Consider the following 24,224-nt stretch of genomic DNA (forward strand, 5'->3'; position numbering starts at 1 on the left):
CTGAAAAGCTGGGATGGGCACAGGGATCCCTTTCCGTCTGAGTCTGACAGCTGGCTCGGATGTCAGGGTCCCTGACGTCCCAGGCTGTGGGTGTCTGGAAGTTCTGGACAGCTGGCCTTGCAAAGAGAATCAGACTGCTGGTGTTGGCATGGACAGGTCAGTATAGCCAGCCCCCAAGCCCATGAGCCATAATGGGAAAGAATCATAAGCCTTCTCAGCCTGACAGAGCTGCCACCTTCATTAGACCATTTGGGGAGCATGTGCTCCAAGGCCCCAGGCTTGAAGGAGGCTTGACCTGAAGGTAGAGTCACCTAAAAGGGAGCCTCTTCAGGGCTGCCCACCTGCTCCTTCCAGAGGCTCCATACCTTTTTACCTTGACATCCTCACTACCTGATCCATAGAGGCTCTCAGCAACGTGGGCGGGATTGAGCTACTGAGTAATTGGTCACACTGGTGTGCCCGCCTCTCCTTACAAGAGCTGGAGGTAGAGGATTCAGGTATTGCCTCCATTGCACAGGTGGTAAAACTGAGGCATAGGCCCAGCCAGGACTTGTACATCTCACCCCCAAGTATTTCCACCATTCCACACTGTGGTACTGGGTCCTCAGGTCCTGTTAGGTCATTGATTCAGTCTGTTATCTAAACACGTTGGCATTACAAAATTTACTGACTCTCCATGCCTTCTTGGTGCAGTCTCCACTCTGGCCTAGTACAAAGGCTAGCTGAAATCACTACCCCCACATCCCACAGCCCACTTAAGGGTGTCATTAGCAGATAGCCTGAAGTCATGGTGGCCACCTCCTCCCTCGGGTTTCTGGATTGTAGTGTTCCCACCACTCGCCTTCTGGCTTTCTGCTGCCCATTCTCTCCCTAGATTTGGGCACTCTAAAGTTACCTGTCTTGTCATTGTCTAACACTAGTTTCTGGGGGCCACAGCCCCTGCCCAGAAGGAGCCTCTGACCCTGACTTGTAGCTCCTAGAGAGACACCAGAGCATGAAGATAAACAGTGCTTCAGACTTCGATCATGGAAATCCATGGGGAAATTGATTCAGGCTCATTTACAATAAGCTGCTCAGGAAGCCTGGAGGCTCATTCATCAGTTTCTTGTGACCACCTGATTGTATGTTTCCCATCTTGTCCTAGAATTCCAACCAGGAGTGCCGTGGAAAGGTATACAAAACATCGACCCTGAGTCTGACCCCTACGTGACCCCAGGCAGTGTGCTCGGGGGTCCAGCCACATCTCCCATTGTAGATACTGACCACCAACTTCTGCGGGACAACACCACAGGTGACTAAGGGAGTTGGGCTCAGTGGTGGCTGTTCTCTGGCTTCCAGAAGGCAGGAATGTTTGCACACTCGTGTAAATCATGTGCCTCCTGCTGAGAGTGGCCATGGGCTCCTGATTGTTCACTCCTGGCCCTAACCCTTAGTTTCTCTTATTTTTCTCTTCCATCTTGTGTGTGTACGAAGGGTCTAATTCTTCCCTCAACACCTCGCTGCCTTCACCTGGTGCCTGGCCCTACAGTGCCTCTGACAACTCCTTTACCAACGTTCATAGCACTTCAGGTAAGGCTCAGCAGCAATTGGGGGTGGGGGGTAGCAGCAGCACAGCTTCTTTTCTTTCCTTTGGATCTTGCTGGTGTGTACCATCTTGGTCCCACGTTATCTGCTTGTTTTGAACTACACACACCTGCAGATAGTCTTGGAAACTATGGTGTGGACAAGAATCATTTCCAGTAAGAAAGAATGGGGTCTGTGTGTCTGTTTTGTGTGGTGGGGGCTGGGAGGAAGGGCTGTGTGACACTGATCAGCACCTCCTCTTTGACTGCCCAGCCTGTGCTCATCACTTCCCACAGCCTTCTGCCTTCCAGGCCCCTAGCAGAAAGCCAGGAAAGAAACATATGGGATTTTTAACTTGGAAACTGGGAATTTTCTAAGAATATCAGGGTGATTTAGGTCTCCAGGCTTCTTACTCATGCACCAGCCAGTTGGTGTTGACATTCCTTTTGTTGAAAGAACATCAGCTTTTACTGTCAGCTCCATAGCTGTTGGAAGGGCAGTGAGCGAGTGATTCTGTCCATCAGCCTCCCTTAGTCAGTGCCAACTCTGATTTCTGAAGGTCTCAAGGAAAGGAAAGCTCAGATTTGGGAACTTTTCTTCCTAGGCCAGTGGCTCGTACAGATCCGAGGGAAGAAATCGATCACCAGACTTCTGCAAGCTTTGGGGCGGTGAAGCTTGGCTTCCCAAGCTTCTCCTTGGCTGGGCTCTCCTTAGATGGGCTCTTTTCAGAAGGAAAGGGGGTGAGGGTTTTATTGCACAGTTGAGATGATAGCTGCCCTGGTACCTGTCCAACAGCATCCTCTTGTTCCATTGGTGGCGATTCTCCTTTGACAACAGATACATTCTTTGCAGAACCCTTTCATCTCCTTCTATTCACAGGAACTTGGCTCTCTCATGAAGCCCTAGCTCCTTGCCCACCCTACGAGCTAGACCTCCTCACTGGACCAGGGTGAGAGGAGGCCTGTTTCTTTCCCCAGGACTTTGCACAGTGTCTAGCACATAGCATTGGCTGGCTTCTCTCCTCCAGCCCTTGTGCTTCTCAGCACAAATGTGGCTGAAGTCTGGTTTGGGCCCTCCCCACTACATGGGGATCCTTGTACTCTTTTTTGGTCAACTGCCTCATTCTCCGCAGTGGCTGCTCCTAACCATCCTTCCCCTTTCTCTGAGCAGAAGCCCTAGCCTTCTGTTTCACTGAAAAAATGAGACTGTCCCTCACAAGGGCCTTCTCTTCCTTTCTTTCATCTGAAAAGGAAGGAAATAACTCTCATCCTTGCCAATGCTAACCCTTCTGGGAGTTTGATCAGTCCCAAGCCCTCCTGCCTTTTCAGACACTCCTTCTGCCTAATTTTCTTTCCTTTGAACCTGCACAAATCTTCCTACTCTCCCTCCTACCCCTCCCCTTCCCCCCTTGAGTACTAAAGAAAAAGAATAACACCTCAGCCGCAAATATATAGTCACCCACAACCTATTTCTATATTGGCCATGTAAAAAAATCAGGATGTGCACTTGGGGTCCTTCGCCTTTCTATCAGTGCTCATTAATTTTCCTCCTTTCATTATCTACTGGCATATTTCCTGCTCTGTAGCAATGTGCTCCAGTCTCTTCAGGCCTTCCTCCTGGCCTGCTGTCCCCTGTAGCTATCATCTTATTGCTCTTATTGTAGCCAGACTCCTAGAGAAAAGCTGCTCATCACCACTGTCTTCCCTTCACTAGCCTCTGCCACCTGGCTTTTGTCCTTGCCAGTCACCTGAAACACTTTCTTGCTAAATCCAGTAGATCTTACCCTGCTTCAGTCTCACCCATGTCCTCTCTGTAGCCCACCCCCTCTCTCCTCCCACTTGTGTTAGGGTTCTCTTCCTGTGCACCAGTGCAGACCTCCTCAGCCTCATCCTGCCCCTGGTGCACAGATATCCCCCAGGACTCTGTCCTGGACCCTCTCCTCTTTTCTCAGTGTTTCATCAGTTCTCATGGACTTCATTATCGCCAGGCAGGTGGCTCTGCCCTCAGCTTTCTTCCAAGACCCAGCACCATCATCCCCACCTGGACACCCCAGAGAAAACATAAATGTGTCTAAGACAACTCACCCTTCCTCCCAACATCCTCGTTTCTCGCAGGGCACTGGCTTCCTTCTGCTCACAACCTTTAAGTGACATGTGCTCAGCAGCTTTCACCGCCCTCTTCTCCAGTCTGTGTTCTTTCTTGTGACTTTCCCCTCCTCTCTCCTCCTCCTGTTCCTGCTCTACTCTAGGTCCTCTCCATCTCTCCTGAACTATCCCAGTAACATCTGCGTTGGTCTCTTTACATCCGGTCTCTTCTCTCTCTACCCGAAACCCTCAGGTCCAATTATGTGGCTCTTCTGCTCACGAAATTACTTTACCCTTGCAGCTGGAGTACGGGCTGCCCCGTTTGGCATTTTAAATGTCTTCCAGTCTGGCTGTGGCCAGACTTTCCACACCCAGTTCCCTCATGCACACGCGGAGTATTCCAGCCACACTAACCTGCTTGCTGTTTTCCCAAAGGATGTTATATCTTCCACCTCCCTGACTCAGGATCGGCTGTTGCCATGCTTAGAATATGCTCTCCTTTCCCAGCCCCCTCCTTAAGAGGCCTTTCCTGATTCCCCCAGTTGTTAATGGCTACTATCAAAGTACCGTTTACATTTATTGTTTATGTCCTGTATTTACTTTCTGTAAATGTTTCAATGTTTCCCCTCAGCGGAATGTAGGCAACTTGAGGGCAGAGACTGACTTGCTTTTATATTAATACGCACTGTCCTTCAGAATTGGAAGAGGTGTGCCTGCTAGAATGTTCAGATCACAGGGAGAAGGGACAAGGAGGTCTGTCCTGATTCATTACTAAAGATGTCAGGAAAGGGGTGGGGGGTGACAGTGGTGAAACAGCTATTCAGAAAGCGGGGAGGGATGGGATTCCTCTTATTGTTGCTGCTGCTAGTCATTTTTATTGGTTTTGGTAGGCTTAGTGTTGTAAGGGCATGAAGCCATAGAATCCCACCTCCCAGGCTTTCCTTTTCCCTATTCCTCGTTTGCAGCCATAATAAGTAATATAAAGAAAACCGGAAGACAAAAGCTAAATGGAATCATGGCTTATGATCTCTTTAGAGAAGAAAACAAAGGCCCCAGGCATTTGATTAAGTCTACCATGTGTCCAGGGCGAGAAGAGCAGCATTGCACAGGGCCTGTAGTCCTCTGTTGCTCCTGATTTACTCATGTTAAGTATTTGGGAGAAGATAGACATGAAAAGATGGATGCTTATACATCAGAATTTGTTTTAGAGAAATTCTGTAAGTTACAAATTATTCGATAAGTCTTACCAAATAAAGTAGTTTAACCAGCTGCTCAGTGACTTCAATGCAAAGTTGGACATAGAGGAGCATAGAAAAAAATATACTGGAAAATATTACTCTACTTAAGAAAAAAGAGGTCAAGTGTTTGCAGATTGTACAGAAGCTTCAGGCTTATATATCTATATCTGTATCTGTCTATATGTATGTGGTCTGTATTATGCACATATAGTGAGTACTTTCTTCCAGAAGAGCATTAGAAGATGCTGGACATGAAGAATGACATCACAAAAGATGGAATTGGGTTACATTTAAAAACAAAAAATGAAGGGTCACCAATGTGGATGTCATTTGTGTCTGTATAGTCAGGCTACCATCTTGTCAACAAGAAAGATTAAAATCCGTTGTTATGCTACAATAAATGAGAATGGCATGGAAGTGATGTGACCCCAGCCTAATCTTTCAGATGAACTGTTGATCCAGAAAAATAGGAAATGAATTAAAGAACAGATATTGTTAGGCTTTCCTAAGGAAGTTTACTCCATGTAAATCAGTCATGCAAGATCAGAAGACTCTAGAAGCTGCATCAGCCAACAAACATTCGGTCTCCTTAAAACTATATCTGACATACAATACTTTAAATAATAACTTTAAATGCTATAAATGCAGAGCATTTTCTGTACCTTATCTAATTTGAACCTGTAAGCAACCTTGTGGAGAAAGAAGGAAATACAGTTATTAGTCATCTCCATTTTGTAGATAAGCAAACCTCCAAGGGGTCTGGTGACCACAGAGCTCAGCAGTATCAGAAGCACGAATGGAACCCAGGTTTTCATAATCCCAAGTCCACCACTCTTATGTGCTGCACCAGCCTCTTGCCAAACACAGAAAGATGGCAACCAAGGAACACACTGGTTTAAAGTGTACAGAACAAGGATAGTATCTCATGCTCCCGCTCCCCGCTCTCCACTCTTCCAAACCTCATCCCTCCTCAAACCTCCCAGCTGAGAACTTTGCCTCATATTTGACTGGAAAACTTGAAACCATTCACCGTGGTCTCCCTCTTCTCCCCTCTTTTCATCTCCTATCACTCAAGGGCCTTCTGCTCCTCTCTCTCCCTTCACCCCTGTTTCTCATGATAAGGCCATCTTACTGCTCAGCAAGGCTAGCCCCTCTGCTAGTTTGACCAGTCACATTCCGTGCCTTCTCCTCAAACAGATTGCCTCCGCCCCATCATCCCAGCTCTCTGTTTCAACCTCTCCCTGTCTGCTGGCTCTTTCTCTACTGATACGCATATGCCCATGTCTCCTCCGTCTTGCTCCTTCCATCCCAGATAGTGATCGTCCCTTATCTCTTCTCTTTGTAGCTGAACTCTTGGGACAGCCACCTACTTGGAACAGCCCTGCAACTGCTCTCTCCAAAGTTACTGATGATCTCTTAGCTGAGAAATCCAATGGCCTTTGACACTGTTGACCACCCTCTCCTCCTTGATAACTGTCTTCTCTCTAGGCTTTTGGGACTCTGCTTTCTCCTGGTTCTCCTCCCACCTATCTGCCCACTTTTCCTCCATCTCCTTTCTTGTGTCCTCCTTCAGGTCACACCCTCTAACCAGAGGTGTCCCACAAGGCTTCAGCCTGGGCCCTCTTCTCTTCTCCCTCTATACTACAATTGTCCCTTTCATATCACGGGGTTTAGGGGCGTGGGGCCCCCCTCATCTGGAAAATTCATGTAAAAATTTTTGGCCCTCCCTTTCTACTAGAGGAGTCTGAATTTTTTCTTTTTCTTTTATGGGGTATTTACAGTGCCTTATTATAAAATTTGGGTTGATATTATACAACACCACACATACATTTTATGCATTTCTGAGTTTCTAAACTTTTCCTTTGTTGTCTGCTGGCCTCTGTGTGTCATCTGCAGCTTCTGTAAAACTCCCCAAAAATTCCCATTTAATTTCTTACGCTGACCCACTGTGTATCGAAACTGATGGGGAAGGTCACGATATGGAAGAGATAATGTACTTCACTTGGTGATCTCATCAGCCCCCATGGTTTAGTTACCATCTCTGTGCTGATTCTCACATGCACTTATTCTACCCCAGTCTCTCTGCTGACCTCCAGGCTTATATCTACAACTACCTCTCTGCCCTCTTGAACCGGATGTCCAGTAACCATCCAAACTCATTCTCTTTCCTCCTAAACCCTCCCCCACCCCTTACCTTCTTTATCACTGTAGAGGGCAACACCATTCTTCCAGTTCCACAACCTAGATGTCATCCTGGATTCCTCGCTCTCTCTTACCCCTCCAGATCCAGTATGGTGTCAAGGTCTGTCGAGTTCACCTTTGCAACATCCCTCAAATCCCTTCCCTGGTTTCACCTAGATTATTGCTGTAGCCTGCTGGTGGATCTGCCTGCCTCATCTCTCCCCACTCAAGCCCATCCTTCATTCAGCTGTCGAAGTGACTTTGCTAAAGCACAGGTCTGACCACGTCACCCCTCTCCCCAAACTCAATAAACTCCAGTGACTCGCAAGCACCTCCAAGACCAAATACAGAGTACTCTGTTTGGCATTCAAAGCCCTATATAACCTACCCCCCCTCCACCTTTCCCAGCTTCTTGCGCCTTTCTCCCCAGCATATACTCTGTACATATATCCAGTGACCCTGGCCTCTTGACTGTCCCACAAAAACAGACACTCCATCTCTTGGCTTCAGGCATTTTCTCTGGCTGTCCCCCATACCTGGAACGCTCTTCTTCCTCTTTCTGCCTACTGGTGTCCTTGTTTCCTTCAAGTGTCAGCTAAAATCCCATCTTCTACAAAAAGCCCTCCCCAGCCCCTCTTAATTCTAGTGCCTTCCTTAATTTTTCTTCCTTACCCTGTTTATGACTTGTTTGTATTTGTTCAACGTCTTTCTCAGTAGATTCTTGATTGACTGGTGGTAGAGTTTCTATGCAATATTAGCTCATAAAATAGTGAGAAGCAGTAAAGGGCAGAAAGAGTATTTTCAGAAAGCTTGAGTAGAGTCCCAGTGAAGAAAAATCATACTCAGTGAATTTAAGGATGAAACAGAAAAGAAAATAAATACACACACCCCCAAAAAGGAAAAGCTCTATAAAGATTTTTACAAATTTGAAAAAAAAACACCCTCTTTTCTTCAGCAACCACAAAATGGAACTGTCACATTAGGACTGTCCAGAAGAAAGCTTGGGAATTGCTGCTGACCTAGAGACCAAGTATATACGGAGGAAGTCCTTGCTGGAGGGGAAGGACTATTAAGTGCATGGAGGGATAGATTCTTAAGGTACTGAAGAAAAGGAGGCCAAGTAAGGCTTGGGGAGAAAACTGCCAGAGTGCCACCTTAAAAAAATGGAACTGAGAAAATACTGCTGACCTGACCACAGGCTTGGGTTCCCAGCTTTATTCCCAGGCTTTTTATGATAATAGTCTACATTTGCATGGAGGTTGGGTGTCTGCTTTTGTGAAAATGGTATAATAATCAAGGTTGACCCCAAGATTGAGATGAGAAAATGGATCCCTTTCTGTTCTTTGCAGAGGCAGGAACCAGGGATGTGGAACAGCTTTCATTCAGTTACCCATTTGATTGACTTTCTGAATTATTTGTAAATGTTTTGTTATAAGAGATGTCTCATTGTGTAGGAGACAGGAGAGGGGTCTGCTTAGAAATGAAAGTGACATAAAAATGAAAGACATCGATAAAAATTAAGAATTATTTTTAAAAGAGGTAAGAGATGGAAGGCCACAGAGCTTTGTTCCACTGTCCTCTGGCTGTTCATACTGGGCAGTGCTTAAAACACGGGCATGATTGCCTGTGAACAGTGCTGGTCTCTGCCATGAACGGTGTCCCGCACAGAGTCCAAATGAAAGAGGAAGCCCCTCGTGGTGCTCCTATGGACAGATGACACAGCTTGACACCCCAAGCCTTGGAACGTTAAAGGGGGAGGGGAGATCATAAATCACCTCCGTTTTCACTCCAAAAGGACTGAATTTGCTCTCAACACTGGAATAACCAAGTGGATGAAGGATGCTGTTGGATTGGCAGAGAGACTTCAGAAAGAGGAAGGGCTGTCCCAGGATGGAACAAGAAGAGAACAGGCCAGATTACATGTGGGTGATGCTGCAGTCCTTTTCATGACCACAGGCTTCTCCATCAAGCAGAGGCCTACTTTAAAAACAAGATGAACCATCGCTTGATCGATCACTGGGCATTTATTAAGTGCCTGTTGTTTACTCATGTGATCAAGGATAACTTTGAAGTTTCAAAGACAAAAGTATAACCATCCCTGCCTTTAAGGAGCTTATATTCTAGAGGGAGACAAGGAAAGGGGCCAACACTGTTCGCTGGCAATCGTGTCTGTGTTTTAGAGGTGCACAGAGTCAGGCAACCTTGATAACTAGCCCTAGGAATCAGAGCCTCTGGGAGGTGGTGGCATTTACCCAGAGAGAGGGCAGGGCAAGGAGACAATTCATTCAGGACCTGGGGGACAGTGAAGTTATTGCTAGACAGATCTGGGAAAACATCCATTTCTATCTTTTCATCACCTCTTAATCAACCCAGAAGCATTTATTAAGTGTTTATTATGTGCTAGGCATTTTGCATAAAACCATCTCTGTTCTTAAGGAACTTACAGACTGCTAAGGGAGAACAAATGTCCGTATATGTGCATAATAGATATAAGATAAATTGTAATGTGGAAGATGTCACTTGAGAATTTTAAAGGAAACAAGGTGTCATGAAAGTCAGAGGTGAGGGCAAAGTGGCTCCCAGGCACGGGTGGTGGGGGTGGCATGACCAGGAATGCGAAGCACGCCATGGGTAGTGGAAAGGGGCTTGAGGTGTAAGCACACTAGGGAAGGTAGGGGAGATTGAGATCAGATTGTGAAGGGCTTTAAATGACAAATCACAGCAGGTATATTTGATTCTAAAAAGAGAAACCGCTAGAATTTATTTGGGTGGTGTACATGTGTCTGTGTGTGTGACATACTCAGATGTATGCTTTGGTACATTTGCTTTGGCCTCTGGAGAGTGAACTAGAGAATGAAGAAGCAAGGTGAGGGACCAGTTAGACAATTAAGGTTATTACAAGAGGCCAGGATATGAGGCGTTTTAAATGCTAAACAAGAACATTATATTTGATCCCAGAGAGAAACCCCTGGAGTTTATTGAGTGGCCTGAGATTCACCTTGGCATTGGAGAAGGCAGACACTGGAACCAGCTAGGTGGCCATTATTGCAATAGTCCAGGCATGTGGGATGGTAACTTTGGGAAGGGACTAGCACCAGGCAGAGCCAAGATGGCATCTGGAAAGCAGGGACTTGCCTAGGGCTCTCCCCCAGGACCCTCCAAACACCCATAAAAATGGCTCTGAACAAATTCTAGAACTGTAAAACCCACGAAATAACAGAGGGAAGCAGGGCTCCAGCCCAGGACAACCTGAATGGTCGCTGGGTAAGGTCTATCATGCACAGAGCTGGGAGCGGAGGGGAGCAGAGCCCAACGTGGGCTGCACCCAGACAAACCAGACCAGGAGCCGAACTGAACAGGCCCTAGCACCCTGAATCAGTGAGCTGTGGCAGTTACCGGACTTCTCAACCCACAAACACCAAAGACAACAGAGAAGGTTAGTGGGAAAAGCTACAGGGACAGAGTGAAAGGAGTTGGCGGTTCAGCTACCACCCTGGGGACAGAGAAGGTGGTGCAGCTCTGAGGACAGAACTACAGCTGCAGTTGCTTCCAGCCCCAGGCCCACCTGGTGGGAGGAATTAAGTGGCGGATCAGAGCAGGAACACAGAGCCTGCTTAAGATCTGAGTTTGGTCCAGGTTGGGGGTTCTTGGGGGAGGAGGAGCACTGGTGTGGCAGAACTTGCTGTGTAGAAATAGCTCTGAAAACAACAGTGCATCCCCTCAAGCTTCAAACAAAGTACTTTCTACTCTGCAAGCAGTCATATCCCAGTGAAGTACTCAAGGGTCAAGGGTCAAGTAGTTGGCTGGGAACACAGCCAGGCAGCAAAAACGGACTCAGATTCAGACTCAGACTTTGGAATCTTTCTTTAGTGATGAAGACCAAGACATACAGTCAGAAGAAGTCAACAAAATCAAATAGCCTACATCAAAAGCCTCCAAGAAAAACATGAACTGGTCTCAGGCCATGGAAGAGCTCAAAAAGGATTTGGAAAAGCAAGTTAGAGAAGTAGAGGAAAAATTGGGAAGAGAAATGAGAATGATGCAAAAAAAGCATGAAAAACAAATCAATGACTTGCTAAAGGAGACCCCCCAAAATACTGAAGAAAACAACACCTTAAAAAATAGACTAACTCAAATGGCAAAAGAGCTCCAAAAAGCCAATGAGGAGAAGAATGCTTTGAAAGGCAGAATTAGCCAAATGGAAAAGGAGGTCCAAAAGACCACTAAAGAAAATACTACCTTAAAAATGAGATTGGAGCACGTGGAAGCTAGTGACTTTATGAGAAATCGAGATATTATAAAACAGAACGAAGGGAATGCAAAAGTAGAAGACAATGTAAAATATTTCATTGGAAAAACCACTGACCTGGAAAATAGATCCAGGGAGATAATTTAAAAATTATTGGAGTACCTGAAAGCCATGATCAAAAAAAGAGCCTAGATATCATCTTTCAAGAAATTATTAAGGAGAACTGCTCTGATGTTCTAGAGTCAGAAGGTAAAATAGAAATTGAAAGAATCCACCAATCGCCTCTTGATAAAGATCCCAAAAAGGAAACTCCTAGGAATATTGTTGCCAAATTCCAGAACTCCCAGATCAAGGAGAAAATACTGCAAGCAGCTAGAAAGAAACAATTTGAGTATTATGGAAACACGCTCAAAATAACACAAGATCTAGCAGCTTCTACATTAAGGTATCGAAGGGCTTGGAATATGATATTCTGGAGGTCAGTGGAGCTAGGATTAAAACCAAGAATCACCTACCCAGCAAAACTGAGTATCATGCCAAAGCAAAATATTGATTTTCAATAAAATAGAGGACTTTCAAGCTTTCTCAATGGAAAGACCAGAGCTGAATAGAAAATTTGACTTTCAAACACAAGAATCAAGAGAAGCATGAAAAGGTAAACAAGAAAGAGAAATCACAAGGGACTTACTAAAGTTGAACTGTTTTGTTTACATTCCTACATGGAAAGATGATGTGTATAATTCATGAGACTTCAGTATTAGGGTAGCTGAAGGGAAAAAAAATTATATATATATATATATAGACAAAGGGCACAGGGTGAGTTGAATATGAAGGGATGATATCTAAAAAAATAAAATCAAAGGATGAGAGAGGAATATATTGAGAGAGGGAGAAGGGGAGAGATAGAATGTGGTAAATTATCTCACAAAGAAGTGGCAAGAAAAAGCAGTTCTGCTGGGAGGGAAGAGGGGGCAGGTGAGGGGGAATGAGTGAATCTTGCTCTCATCGGATTTGGCCTGAGGAGGGAATAACATACACACTCAATTGGGTATCTTACCCCACAGGAAAGGAGGAGGAAGGAGATAAAAAAAAAAAGGGGGTGGACGATAGAAGAGAGGTGGCAGATGGAGGAGGAGGTAATCAAAATCAAACACTTTTGAAATGGGACTGGGTCAAGGGAGAAAATTGGCTAAAGGGGGGATAGGAGAGGAAGGAGCAAAATATAGTTAGTCTTTCACAACATGAGTATTGTGGAAGGGTTTTGCATAATGATACACATGTGGCCTATGTCAAATTGCTTGCCTTCTTAGGGAGGGTGGGTGGGGAGGGAAGAGGGGAGAGAATTTGGAACTCAAAGTTTTAAAAGAAGATGTTCAAAAAAAAGTTTTTGCATGCAACTGGGAAATAAGATACATAGGCAATGGGGCATAACCTCTATCTTGCCCTACAAGAAAGTAAGGGAAAAGGGGATGGGGGGGAATGGGGTGACAGAAGGGAGGGCTGACTGGGGAACAGGGCAACCAGAATATATGCCATCTTGGAGTGGGGGGGAGGGTAGAAATGGGGAGAAAATTTGTAATTCAAACTCTTGTGAAAATTAATGCTGAAAACTAAGAATATTAAATAAATAATGATTTGAAAACAAAACAAAAAAAAGAAATGAAAAAAGAAAGAGGAGGTGGCTCCTTTAAGGGATGGTAGTGGATGGGATGTGGTACAAGGGGGAGTCATGATGATGGGGGAGCTCTAGACAGCCATAGGAAGAGTTCAGACAAGGTGACAGGTGGACTGACAGAGAGTGTTGCTTTGAATGAGGGTAGAAAGGCAGGGGAGAGTGGAGATAAGGGGATGTGGGAGGAATGACAGTAGAACAGGCAAGACGGCAGCACCACAAAGGCTTGACTGAGAGGACGGTGGTCAGCAGGGTGGAATGCTGCAGAGAGACTGAGAGGCCTGTCAGAATTCACTAGTGAAACATTAGTAACTTTGGACAGGCTCTGAGTTCAGAAGCCAAGTTACAAGGCAGGGTGATTGACCGAGAAGGGGAAGAGAGCCATAGCTCAGTGACTTGACAGGAGATTTGGGTCTTTTAAATGGTCTGTAAGGCTGGGAGAGACCTGTCCGAGTCTGGGAGGCTTTTTCAAGTGGTGCTACATGGCCCTGAAGTGCCACAGCCTCCAGAGAATTAGCTTTGAGGCTTACTTTGAGGATGAGAGGCACTTTGAATGGGGGTGAGATGTGGCCTATTGCCAACTAATACCTAAGCATTATTAGAGGATAACATTGGAGCATGTCTGCAGTACAGCCTAGGTATCTATCAGTGCCCACACAGTGCCAGGATCACCTGAGAGAGGAAATGCCAACAACATCATGAAGAAGATCACAGACACATCAGAGCATCAGGACAAAAGAGCAAGCTGGTACCTGTCTGCATTGAGCTTTTAAGGCTCTGTAAATTGTATTTATGCTTTAGGAGCTCGGTTTCACATTATTGCATCATCATTAACAAACCTCTTTCTTAGACTTGCTCTAGTAATTCTCTAGCTTTGGGGTTTGTTGGGTTTTTTCCCTCAAGTTCTTGATTGGTTTATATTAAAACCTCAATGCCTGTGTCTTCTGAGCCTTTCACCATTTTCTTAAGTCTCTCTCTCTCCCCACTGCTTTTCGGTAACCTTGTCAAAAGCTTGGTGCGTACATCCACTCTCTTCATACACAGTGGATCTCATTTAATAAGCTGTGAAAAATAAAAAAGTTGCTGTGCAATGAAATAGGAGCTTTTTCTCATGCAGGCCGTCTTCTGAAAACTCAAGACGTTACCTCTGCCCTCTCTTTCTTCCCCTCCTCCTTTATCCTGGCTAGCAGTTTGGTGTCATTTTACACTCCCAGTCCTACTAATCACCATGTCCAGGACACTAACGTGTCCTGTTTAGTACTCATCCCTTCCTTTTGCTTTCTACTGCTACAGTAGTGGCCTCTCTCTGAGGTGGCCTGCCTTTATTTTCCCCTCCTTCAGTCCTTCTCAACAAATCAACCATCCTGAAATAGCCATTTTATCATGACAGTGTTCTGTTCACAATACTTCTGCGGCCACCCCCTGGCCCTACAGCCTAGTCTCAACTCCTGAGTTTGGCTACAGGCTTTTCCGACCTTGTATCTTCATTGTCCTGTTATGGAAACTCTCTGTCTGTCTGAACTCCTTTTACTGTCATCCCGCCAAACACAGCTTCCACTTTGCTGTTCCCACCATTTCACCAATTGAGACATCCTAAGATAGATCCCTCCGCCCGGGCACATGTGCTTCTTCCCCTCCCTCCCACCTCAGCACCCAAGGTGGTTCTTGTCTGGCCCTGATGGACGTGGGCACATTCTCCTCAGCTAGATGATGACTTCCCCAAGGGCAAATGCTTGGTCTGATGTTTATCTAGCATAGTATCCAGGATGCCACCTGACCTTCCAATAGTAACAGTTGGTTTTATTTCCTGCTTGAAATGCAGAGGGTTGTTCTGTTTGTCTTTAAATTGGTATATGGAAAAGCTCAGTTGTCATTTTTTTACCTTGAAATCTGTAAGAAAAGATAGAAGGAAGATATTTTCTATAAGAGGATAGCTTGAGAATATTCCACTCAAGTGTAGTTTTTAAATGTGTTTTTAGTTCAGTTCAATAAGTGCTAACACAAGGGACTTACTAAAGTTGAACTGTTATGTTTACATTCCTACATGGAAAGATGATGTGTATGATTCATGAGACCTCAGTATTAGGGTAGCTGAAGGGAATATGCATATATATGTATGTATATATTTATGTATATATACAAGTGAATGTGTATGTATGTATGTGTATATGTATGTATGTGTGTGTATGTGTATATATATATGTGTGTTTATATATGTATATATATATATATGTAAAAGAGAGAGAGCAGACACAGGGTGAGTTGAAGATGAAGGGAAGATATCTAAAAGAAATAAAATGAAATTAAGGGATGAGAGAGCAACATACTGAGAGAGGGAGATAGGGAGAGATAGAATGGGGTGGATTATCTCGCATAAAGGTGGCAAGAGGAAGCAGTTCTATGGGAGGAGGGGAGAGGGCAGGTGAGGGGGGAATGAGTGAACCTTGCTCTCATCAGATTTGGCCTGAGGGGGAATACCATACATACTCAGTTGGGTATCTTACCCCACAGGAAAGAAGAGGGAGGAAGATTAAAAAAAAAATAAAAGGGGGGGGGATGATGGAGGGGAGGGCAGATGGGGGTGGAGGTAATCAAAACAAACACTTTGGAAAGGGGACAGGGTCAAGGGAGAAAATTCAATAAAGGGGGATGGGTTGGGAAGGAGCAAAATGTAGTTAGCCTTTCACAACATGAGTATCATGGAAGGGTTATACATAATGATACATGTGTGGCCTAGGTTGAATTGCTCGACTTCTTAGGGAGGGTAGGTGGGAAGGGAAGAGGGGAGAGAATTTGGAACTCAAAGTTTTAAAATCAGATGTTCAAAAACAAAAAAAGTTTTTGCATGCAACTAAAAAATAAGATACACAGGCAATGGGGCGTAGAAATTTATCTTGCCCTACAAGAAAGGAAGGGAAAAGGGGATGAGAGGGGAGGGCTGACTGGGGAACAGGGCAACCAGAATATAAGCCATCTTGGAGTGGGGGGGAGGGTAGAAATGGGGAGAAAATTTGTAATTCAAACTATTGTGAAAATCAATGCTGAAAACCAAATATGTTAAATAAATAAATTTAAATTTAAAAAAAAAATAAGTGCTAACAGGCCCATATTTAAGGTTCTATTTTCCAAAGTATAGGAAGGACCTTCCTACCAACAGATGAACCTCCAGATTTTTAAAAGCATTTTCTTTTATTAATTTTCCCTTGAAGCTGATATTTGGAGAAGAAAATTTTGACAAATAATCTTTTGTTGTTTGATAAACATTGTGAGTTCACAGCCATTTTACAACTTCACATCCTAGGTAAATGAAGAAAATGCATAGTTGAAGTTTGGGTTCTGTTTCATTGCTGCTTGTAATGTGTGTATTTTGGTTAGATATTGAATGATTCTGTTAAAATGTGTATTTCTGCATGTGTGAGGCTGCTGCAAGCAGCATGGTGACAGAGTACCAGACTTGGGTTTGAATCGTGTCGGACCCTGGTCAAGTTCTTCCCTTCTGTACCTCAGTTTTCTCATGTCTGCTAGAGAAGGTGATCATGGCACCTCAATCACAGGACTGCTGTGAGCATACAGCCTTAGGCTGGAACAGAAGCTGTCGGGCCCTTCCTCATGTCACTCATTCCTACCTTCCTTTTTTCTTCCAGCAAAGTTCACTGATTACAAATCAACATGGTCCCCAGATCCCATAGGACACAACCCCACTCATCTCTCCAACAAGATGTGGAAAAACCATATTTCCTCAAGGAACACTAGCGGGCTGCCCCGCCCACCTCCCGGCCTGACCAATCCCAAACCGTCATCTCCCTGGAGCAGCACAGCCCCCCGCTCAGTCAGGGGGTGGGGGGCCCAGGACTCCAGGCTCGCCTCAGGTGAGGAAGCTGGTGGTCTCAGGAAGGGGATCCAGACATTCCCAGGGGCACGGGGAGGGAGAGGGAGCGGCTGCCCCCCTGGCTGCCTCTAACCTGCCTTCTCTTGTTGCTTCTATCCCTCCCTAGCCTCTGCCTGGAGCGATGGCGGAACGGCTCGTCCTAGCTACTGGCTGGTTCTCCACAACCTCACTCCCCAGGTACTCACCCTCCTTGTTCTTGTTGGTACCGGAGCTAAGATGGGCAGGAGGGAGGCATGGGAGGCATGCAGGACAGGGAGGGCAGATGGTAGCCCTTGAGTCTGGGACTGCCTAAGGACCCATTCTCAGGCTGGAAAATTCAGACCATCTCCAGGAAGGCACGGAGGACTTCTTTGAGTCATGTAGATAGTCATGTACACTGGATCATTTGAAGGAGATGGCAGGGGAAGGCAAGGGAAGTCCACCAAGACTTCCTGTAAGAGGTGGCACCCAGATTGGGCCTTGACAGGAGGCTAAGGGTGACTCAGCTGCAGCTGGAAAGAGGTCAAGAGGGAGACACAAGGGGAGAGAATGTTTCAGGCTGCCTGGAGGCCAGTGTCACTGGACTAGAGTACTTTGGTGGGAGTCAGTCATAAGAAGACGCTCTAGGAGGAGGCCGGGGCATAAAGGGCTTTAAGACCCAAACGCTCACCATCTTATACTTGAATTTTGGAGGTGATGAGAAGCCATTAGAGTGTAATGAATAGGGGGAGGTGATGTGGTCTGACGCACACTTCAGGGGAATCATTTTGGAGGCTGGAGGATAATTGGAGCTGGGAGAGATTCGAGGTGGGCAGAGCCCCTGGCAGCTGTAGTAATAGTCCAGACGTGGTGATGACAGGGGTGGATAGAGAGGAGTCGAGGACAGCCCCAGGCTCTGGGCCTGCAGGACTGGGAGGATGGGGGCACCCTCTTGGTAATAGGGAAGTTTGGGGGAGGCGATGATGAGTTCAGTTTTGGACATGTTGAGTTTACAGTGTCTACGGGACACGTATTTCAAGATGACTGATGGGGGAGACGCCCACAGAGAGGTGGGAGCTGAGGGGATCACCAGGCGAAGTTGGCTCGAGCTTGGAGCCTTGGGGGCCGTTCACAGCTGGTGGCTGTACCCAGGATGGAGGTCCGTCCAGCCAAGGAGCCCGAGGAGAGCTCAGGCAGGAGGAGGTGGAGGTGGGCCGAGGGTCAGGAAAAGGCCGTCTGATCTGGCAGCTGCCACAGAGAGAGCCAGGACTGACAAGATGTGACAAGTGATTGGCTATTGGGAAGTGGCCAGAGGATAAGGGCCTGGGGAGCATTGAGGCAGAATGAGGTTGGGAACTTGGAAGCAGAGAAGTGTGAGGTTTCGTAGAAGGGGGTGGGAATAAGCAATTACAGACCTCCTGCTGTGTGCCAGGCAGTTTGCCAAGTGCTTTTGACACATTTTTCAGTTGGGGAGACTGAGGCAGGCAGAGGTGTTAAGTAACTTGCCAGAGTTGGTCACAGAGCTCAGAAGTGTCTGAACCAGAATTTGAACCCAGGTCTTCCTGATTCCAGGTCCTACACACACTCTCCACTAAGCTACCTCACGGGCATGCTCACCTTGAATGGCCTCCCCTCCAGTGTCCAAGGCCCTGATTGAGGCAGAGCCCTGGACATGGAGACTTGGCATCCTGGGGCCTGTCCTCTGCCTCTGGCAATGAGAGAGAGCAGGGAACGGCTGAAGGCTGAAAGGGCTCTCAGAGCTCAACCTCTGGTCATTTGACAGGGATCCCTGGGCACAGCTAGCATGGTGCCGCCTGCCATGTGAGCGACATAGACCAGCTTCCATTCTCTGGTCAGCGCCCCATCTGGCTGCTCCCTCTGCTCGCCAAGGCCTTAACATAACTAGGTTGTCAGTTTAAGTTTATGCTTTTGTTTCCTTATTTATCATACACCAGAAGTTTGTGTTTTGGGGGAGCTCAAGAGCATGCCTTGGTGCTGCCTCCCCAGCGCTCTGAGGACCCTGAGGCCCCGTAGTCTGGGGCTCCTCGGACTTGGTCTCCAGCTGGTTTTCTCTTCCTACTTCCTTCTGTCGGGCCATTGTTCTCTCTGCAGCCGAGTGTCCATGTTTTGAGTAGCCCCATCACCCTCTCTTCTCTCTCTCGGGACTCACCTGGGTGCTTTGTCCTTAGATCGATGGGTCAACCTTGAGGACGATCTGCATGCAGCACGGCCCACTGCTGACATTCCATCTGAACCTGACCCAGGGCACGGCCCTGATCCGATACAGCACCAAGCAGGAGGCAGCCAAGGCCCAGACTGCCCTACACATGTGAGTACCGCTGGGGCTAGAGGGGGATCGGGCAGTGCCAGGCCTGGGTGGGCCTCTCCTGCCCCGAAGCCAGGAAGGAGGATGAATGTGCCTCACAATGCTCAGCTTGGCGTAAGGAGCAGATGCATCATCTCCCTGTTGGGGAGGCGTCAGTGAGAGGAGGGGCTTGTTTGTAGGCCAAAACATGTCTTTCCCACCAGGCACCAAACAATGTTTATATTCCAGAAATATTCTTCTTTCTGATGACTGACAGTCCTAAGTTATAAGAGAGAGAACTTTTGCCCCATGTTGATATCGATCCATGTGGACCTGTTTCTGAGGGTCTGTGTGGCATGGGCCTGGGAGGTCAGTGCTGGATACAGGCAGATGGGGGTTCAAACTGATTGAGAGGCCTCCAGAATTGTGGGTCTGCATTGGTGGAGGGTGTGTCCACTCTAGGAGTTCCTCACCCACATTTAGAGTGCAGACAGATTGCCAGCAGATTTTGTTTTTTGTGGGTGTCTTTTAGAATTTTGAAAGTCATAGCCCCTGAGCACTATCCCTGTTCTGTCACTTTCCAGGTGTGTGCTGGGAAACACTACCATCCTGGCTGAGTTTGCCACAGACGAGGAGGTGAGCCGGTTTTTGGCACAAGCCCAGCCCCCTCCCCCCGCCGCGACGCCGAGTGCGCCTGCCGCCGGCTGGCAGCCGTTGGAGACGGGACAAAGCCAGGCAGACGCCGTGGGCCCCGCCCTGAATCTTTTTGGGGGGTCGGCAGGGCTGGGCCAGTGGAGCAGCGGCGGGGGCGGCAGCAGTGGTGGCGACCTCCCTGGCGCCTCCTTGTGGGGGCCTCCAAACTACTCCTCCAGCTTGTGGGGGGTCCCCAGTGGGGAAGATCCCCACCGGATGGGCAGCCCTGCCCCTTTGCTACCTGGTGACCTTCTGGGAGGAGGGTCGGATTCAATCTGAACTTAGAACTTTCAACTCTGACCTCGTGACCTTTTTTGGAACAGCAGCAGCACTAACTCGACCTTTTCGTTTTTTTTTTCAACTTGCAATAAATACATTTTTAAAAGGAAAAAAGAAAACGGAGAGAGAAAAAAAAGGTGGGTCATTGCCAGACTGTCTGAGCACATAGTTGCCTCCCTTATAACTTCAGTTTTTTCGTTTGGAAAATGAATCCAAAAAGAGAACATATCACTCTTGAAATACTTGAATCATGAACGCCAACCTAGAAAGACAATGTGAAGCAAGTACACATACCATTTAAATTTCAACACAAAAAATTAAAAAAATTAGTTTCTAGTTTTTCACTTTTTCATGTTATACGGAAGTTGTTGCTAAGAAACATATATACTGAAAAATAGCTTTTTAACTTGGTTTGCACTGGGTGTGTTTCCGTCCTTAGGTCTACCGTGTTGGGGGGGGGAGGGCAAAAGAATTGTGGGGGTTGGGGGAGGGAAGACTAGACGGAGCCTCACTTTAAAAACAAAACAAAAAACTTTTAAAAAAAAGGAAAAAAAATTGTGATTGGCTGGTCGATAAATACCAGTGTGTGCTGGCACATGTAACTGCCCAGGCATGCTTGTGGTTGGTGTGTGTGTGTGTGTGCGCATGTGTGTTGATGTGCGTGTGCGCTCCTCCTCCTCCTCATTCTGCCCCCACTAATTGGAAGGCCAGCTGCTGCCAGTCAGCGGCTGGCCGGCCAGGACTGACGCCAAACCCAGTGGGGCTGCATTAAGATTTCAGGAGAATGCTTTTCATGCCCTCAAGCAGGGCGCTCTTTTGTGTTTTCGAGTCGTGTGTGTGTGTGTGTGTGTGTGTGTGTGTGTGTGTGTGTGTGTGAGAGAGAGAGAGAGAGAGAGAGAGAGAGAGAGAGAGAGAGAGAGAGAGAGAGAGAGAGAGAGCCTTTACTTCCATCCAGCAGCAGAGTGGAGCACTGCCATATCCAGAAATCAGGCAAGCAGGAGGCACATCTGGAGTGACCACGTCTTCGTGTGTTCATCCATGTATTTATGCCATATTTATTTATGGTTTTAAAATAAGAGACACATCAGAACATCCAACTGTTGTGTTTTCTCAAAGCACGTTTTTTTTTTTTTTTTGATGGTTGTTTTAACGGGAATGGGTGGAAAGACCTCATCTCTCTTTGGTGGTATATCCAAAGTGAAAACAAGAGCCGTCTCCCCGTTCCCTGGCCATGGCCCAGACGGATGGAATTTGCTCATTGGAAATCAGAAATTTCATGCTTACCTAAATTTTCAGCTAAGTTGTCTTGTCATTTTTTTTAAGAAACAGAAAAAATATTGAGTGGCATCAGCCATCTCCTGAAGGCATAGGCAGCTCCCCTCTCTGCTCCCAATGCTGAGCGTTACCTGTGCCAGGCCTGGGTGTGTCCCAGCACCAGACCGTCACTGACCGAAACGTTTACTGAAGAATGTTCTTAAACCAGTGTGTACTTCAGGCCTTTCCTTTTGTTTCTCTGTGTTCTGTATTTCCTGTGTATGTGGTTTTGCTTAGGCAGGTCTAACTAGCAAAGACTCTGAGTATTGCACCTTGTTTTCCTGTATTGTTGCTTTTTTATTTCGGTATTTAAAGAAAATTTTGTGAGCATCAGTGTAGTACAGTACTCTGGGCGGAACAGGGGCGACCTTGGAATCCACAGTAATGGCCAGTGTGTCCGTGCACACGCGCTGGGCTCTACATCGGTACTGCTGCTTGTGGGGAGGGGAGCTGAGTAGACCGGAGGGAGGGAGACCCCTTCACACCCAGCGCCTGCCTCGGGTGTGGGCAGGGAGAAGGGCTAGCACTTGGTTAGGCGTGGACGTCATCAGTCTGCATTCAGCTGCTTTACATAAAGTGCCCGCATTCTGTACCAGCAAACGCCTGCCCACTCGGACCCGACCTTGGGTGGGAGTAGACGCTGCTGTCCTGGTCAGCTTTCTGATGGGGGGGGGGAGGACAGGGCAAGCATCTTGTTGGAGCATCTTCAGTGAAGGATACAGCAATGCCTAATGTATTTAACTCTTCATTCGTATGTATGTGTGTGTGTACGTGTGTGTGCGCTCGTGTGTGAGTGGTTAGGGAAAGGCAAAAAAAAAAATCATTTGCATGTGAGACAAAGGAAATTGGAAGCTCTATAGGTTTCTTGACTCACCCCTGTCAGTCTAAAACCAGGCATCCGAAAGGATTGACAAAGGGGGGTGCTAAGTTGAAGTTACAGCATCTTACAATGAGCATTCACTGCATATGATTCTGAGATGTGAATCAGAAGGGGGCAAGGGCAGGTGGGCGAGCTGGAGAGGGCAGCAGAAGGGCAGCCGTCGCATCGCTTGCTTGCTTTTTTTAAAGACCCCTGCCCTGTGCCAGCCCACCAGCTTCTGTCTTTGTCCTGCCCTCTGCAGAGAAGACTCCCCTTCTTCAGCCTCTCTCCCTGGTTTCTTCCCAAGTGGTGAAGCATTAGCTCTGTTGTGGCCTTGAGGTGAAGAGCAGCTGTCCTCCTCAATAGAGAATACATGATCTAAGTTTCTTACTTGTAGTGGAAGTCCCCGGAAGGGCCTCGCTTGGCTTCTTCTGTCCCATCGCCTGCTGCCGCCCCCACCTCCCCAGGGGCTCCTCGCGTGTCCTTAGCCCTCTCCTCCCAACCTGCCTAGTGGTTCCTCTACCTGCACTTTGGGTTAGTTAAGTTCATTATGATACTACGGTGAAAGCCGGGTGCTAGAGCCCCTCTTGTTTACAAGACATAATGAGGGATTTGAAATATGTAAAAATAAAATTGAGAAGCTAAAATGTTCTTCCATCATAAGCTTAAAGGGAAAAAAAATTAAAAATTTTTAAAAAGACCAAAAAGTGCATATATATAAAAATATATATATTTTAGATGAAGACTAACTCTGGGAGCATATAACAGTGTTTGTTTGGGGGTTTTTTGTGTTTGTTTTAACATTTATTTTCCTGCTTTAAAATTTGCAAGCATTCTCAGGAATTCTAGGGTAGGAAGCCAGTTTTTTTGAAGATGGTTTATTTAACTGTATCTTATCCTAGATAGATGGCTGTTTCTTTCCTGTTGATAAACTTTTACAAGTTCCTGAATCCTTCAAGAAGAAAAGTTTAAAATAAAAGTTTTTACTTAATTTTAAAAAATTCAAAAAGAAAAGTCTTTAAATGTTACAGTCATAACTGGGGATCACACATTTTAAAACCTGTACAAAGAAATACGATATTTTTAAAAAGTTCTCAGTTTAGCAGCAAGAAATTCATTATACTCTTTAAAAAACAACAACTAGGAGAATGGTTAAGCTGTAACAAGCTCTGTCTTAGTCTCATGTGGAATTGTATGTAATTGTAGTTAAGAGAGATGGGCATCTGTATGGGAATGGCATCACTGGTCCTTTCCACTGAGGAACTAAACCGCTATCTCTCCTCATAATTTTTTTCTTTTTTAATGAAAGAAAAAAGACAATTCCCTGCATTTTTCACTACCCTCCCCAAAATATTAGTTCTGACTGTAAAATTTAGTGAAGTTTGGGTCAGTGAGAATCTACATAAAGAAATAGGGAATATAGGGTAATGCTTTTTGGAACAAAATTTAAATATAGGCATTGCTAGAGGAAAGTTACCCATGGACTGTTCCATTAATGGGAAATGTCTGTGTCTACCTCCTTTTATTGTGGGAAGGAGGGGGAGGAAAAAACTAAGATAATCTAACAAGGAACAAATGATTTTTACTTTTTTAGCTCCCAGCTACTGTTGTGTTTGTTTTAATTGCTATTTTAAAGATTTGCTGCTTACTTACCTCCATCCACCAGCTAGAGACTTGGAAGTTTGACTTTCTTTTTTGGTGATATTGAATTCTCCTTTGCATACCCTTCTGGGGCCAGATACTGAAATTCCCAAGCATGACTAGAGCTTCATTGAGACATTTGAGCTTACCACTGGGAATGAAAAGCTTCCTCTCCAGGTGAGGGGAAGTGGAGTTAATGCCTGAAATTTCTCTGAAACCGCTTTAGTGCCTTCGTACATACACCCAAACATCCTGTGAAAAGGGGAGGGGGTGTGTGTGTGTGTGTGTGTGTGTGTGTG

General features: G+C 46.2%; 1 protein-coding gene across 1 annotated transcript in view; it reads left to right on the forward strand.

Moving 5' to 3' along the window:
* The window catches only part of TNRC6B (trinucleotide repeat containing adaptor 6B), a 229,753-nt gene extending 209,127 nt beyond the window's left edge, over positions 1–20,626 (forward strand). The window contains exons 21-26 of the mRNA XM_036759875.1: positions 1,145–1,291; positions 1,474–1,569; positions 16,632–16,856; positions 16,983–17,053; positions 19,024–19,163; positions 19,724–20,626. Coding sequence (XP_036615770.1) covers positions 1,145–1,291; positions 1,474–1,569; positions 16,632–16,856; positions 16,983–17,053; positions 19,024–19,163; positions 19,724–20,111 — 1,067 coding nt within the window. The 3' untranslated portion in view covers positions 20,112–20,626. The remainder of the gene's footprint in view (positions 1–1,144; positions 1,292–1,473; positions 1,570–16,631; positions 16,857–16,982; positions 17,054–19,023; positions 19,164–19,723) is intronic.
* The last annotated feature ends 3,598 nt before the right edge of the window (positions 20,627–24,224 follow it).

Source organism: Trichosurus vulpecula, chromosome 5 (genome assembly GCF_011100635.1).
Source record: "Trichosurus vulpecula isolate mTriVul1 chromosome 5, mTriVul1.pri, whole genome shotgun sequence".
NCBI lineage: Eukaryota > Metazoa > Chordata > Mammalia > Diprotodontia > Phalangeridae > Trichosurus > Trichosurus vulpecula.